The sequence below is a fragment of the Halyomorpha halys genome, unplaced genomic scaffold (assembly GCF_000696795.3).
Source record: "Halyomorpha halys isolate HHAL.00 unplaced genomic scaffold, Hhal_1.1 Scaffold676.1, whole genome shotgun sequence".
Lineage (NCBI taxonomy): Eukaryota > Metazoa > Arthropoda > Insecta > Hemiptera > Pentatomidae > Halyomorpha > Halyomorpha halys.
In genome coordinates, this window is record NW_027111100.1 from 445269 (window position 1) to 447233 (window position 1965).

At 31.9% G+C, this 1965-nt stretch overlaps 1 protein-coding gene across 1 annotated transcript; it reads left to right on the plus strand.

Annotated features, from left to right (window-relative positions):
* The first annotated feature begins 749 nt into the window (after window positions 1-749).
* On the plus strand, window positions 750-1709 carry LOC136796197 (uncharacterized). The gene is made up of 3 exons (XM_067049197.1): window positions 750-893; window positions 1140-1221; window positions 1465-1709. The coding sequence occupies exons 1-3, from the start codon at window positions 765-767 to the stop codon at window positions 1692-1694; spliced, it is 441 nt and encodes a 146-aa protein (XP_066905298.1). The 5' UTR covers window positions 750-764; the 3' UTR covers window positions 1695-1709.
* The last annotated feature ends 256 nt before the right edge of the window (window positions 1710-1965 follow it).

Below are 1965 nucleotides of genomic sequence, written 5' to 3' on the forward strand. Positions count from 1 at the left end.
CCATAGAAATTCTTCCTTTGAAAAATCCTTTATCCTTTACATCATTTTGGAATTCCTTACCCATGTCCATTTCTAAAGCTTTCTCCTTAGCATAAATTATATATCCATCTCCTTGACTATCAATCTTCTGTAAACTTGTAAATAATAAATACCAAAACAAACTTGCTAAAATATGTGTATTTTTTTGTATCTTTTGGTAATAAGCTCAGGTGGGATCCTATCTTCATCCGAAGCTTTTTTATTCTGCCTGTCAATGAACTCAACATCTTTACAAGGGTCTGAAGGGCCCAAACGATGCCCAGCACTTTTCATGACAAGCTCTGCTGGGTTTGTAGTATTTTTGCTTAAAAGGCTATTGAAGTGCATCAGTAGTATCATATACTACTGGGTCAGAATCTCTTTGAATTCATGTAACTCTTTTCTTTTCGACACAATCTAATGCTTGGCTTGAAGAATTTTTTTCTCTAATTTATTGTCTTGTCAGAAGCCCTGGTTTCATTTTGTGACTGCAAACCAAGGAGATTGAAATGCTCGTTCTTGCAGTCCTAATGTTTCCCTTGCTACCTCTTTGACTATTACAGAGAGTACACCGTTTGCTTACTACACCACCTATTATGCTGTTCACTACCATTTCATCCAACTTTGATGATAAACATTTGCTAACTTCCAAATCATTCAGCTTGGATGTCTGGTGTATGCTATGTTCCTTTATGAATTTTTTTTTCAGAGAATAAGGAACTTCCTATAATCAGTTCTCATGACAAATGACTAAATTACCTGAAATTATTTTGAGTACCATTATTTGTTTGCAGGCGAGCTGGGATCCAAATTATTATCAAGGTGGGCCCTCTCAAAATTTTGGACCACCTGGAGGATTTCAACACGGACCTCAGGTGATAATAATTATGGTTAAATATATTGGGCATACATTATTTTTTATATAAGTAACAATTATACTAAAAATTGTGTAAAACAAGCCATAATCTAATAAGGCTATTGTATTTAATTAATCATTCAAACATAACCTTAAAATTATATTTGATTCTGAATGGATTACTGTTGCTTATTTTTTTTACTTTTGTCTTTATGAACTGTTTACAGTTGATCATTTATATGTTACTATAGTGAACATTTTTTAGATGATGCCACCAAGAATGAGACAACCCTACAACCCTGGGCCCAGGCCTGCTTTTAACAAGAACCAGAATAAGCATTTTGTTGGTATGTATCTTAAACCATTGAAAGAATTTTCAAGTTGAAAGTTTTCTTTCTTTTTGTGTTTATACATACTATTTTTAATTTTTCTTTTTTTTTTTTGCATTATTTATTCAGAATGTCAATGGTTATATTTATTGTATAAGTTTAGTTAAAATAGATATTATGTCATATGGAATACCTTTTTATCTGTTATGTTCTAGTTGTAGCCAGAATTAAAATTATTGATTTTTTTTTTTCTCTTTTAAGCTAAGCACCATCACCAGGGTGGCCAACAACTAGGTTGGTCTAATAACCGTCATCAGAAACGAGATCAGTTCCACCATTTGGGGAAAATGTCCCAAAACAAACAGCAGAAATTTGACAATAGTTCTGCTCACCGGGTTAGGAGTAACTTGCAAGAGATAAAAATGGTTGATTGTCTTCCTGCTGAGGCTCTTGCAGTTGAAGTAAGTTTTTTCAAACTCACTACAAAATGAAAGAATGAGAAATATAGCATTGATCAATCTGTCTGTAAAATATCAGCCTCTCTGATTTATAAGAATTTTATTTCAACCTGAAAAAAAATTAATAATAATAATTCAAACTCACAGTTTTGTACTATTAAATAAAACTTTGCATGTATATTCTAAAACAAATCATTCACTAGTTTTTAAAAACCTGATTCCTGTGGCTTTAACTACTGATTAACCATTGACTGACCAAACCCATATAAAAAAGATAAGAAGTATATATTTTTACATCAAAAAT

Excerpts from the sequence above, each read along its gene's own strand:
- LOC136796197 (XM_067049197.1), top strand. The coding sequence starts at position 765 with ATGACTAAATTACCTGAAATTATTTTGAGTACCATTATTTGTTTGCAG. Across the intron at positions 894-1,139 it reads GATTTCAACACGGACCTCAG|ATGATGCCACCAAGAATGAG; the intron begins GTGATAATAATT and ends AACATTTTTTAG. Across the intron at positions 1,222-1,464 it reads CCAGAATAAGCATTTTGTTG|CTAAGCACCATCACCAGGGT; the intron begins GTATGTATCTTA and ends TTCTCTTTTAAG.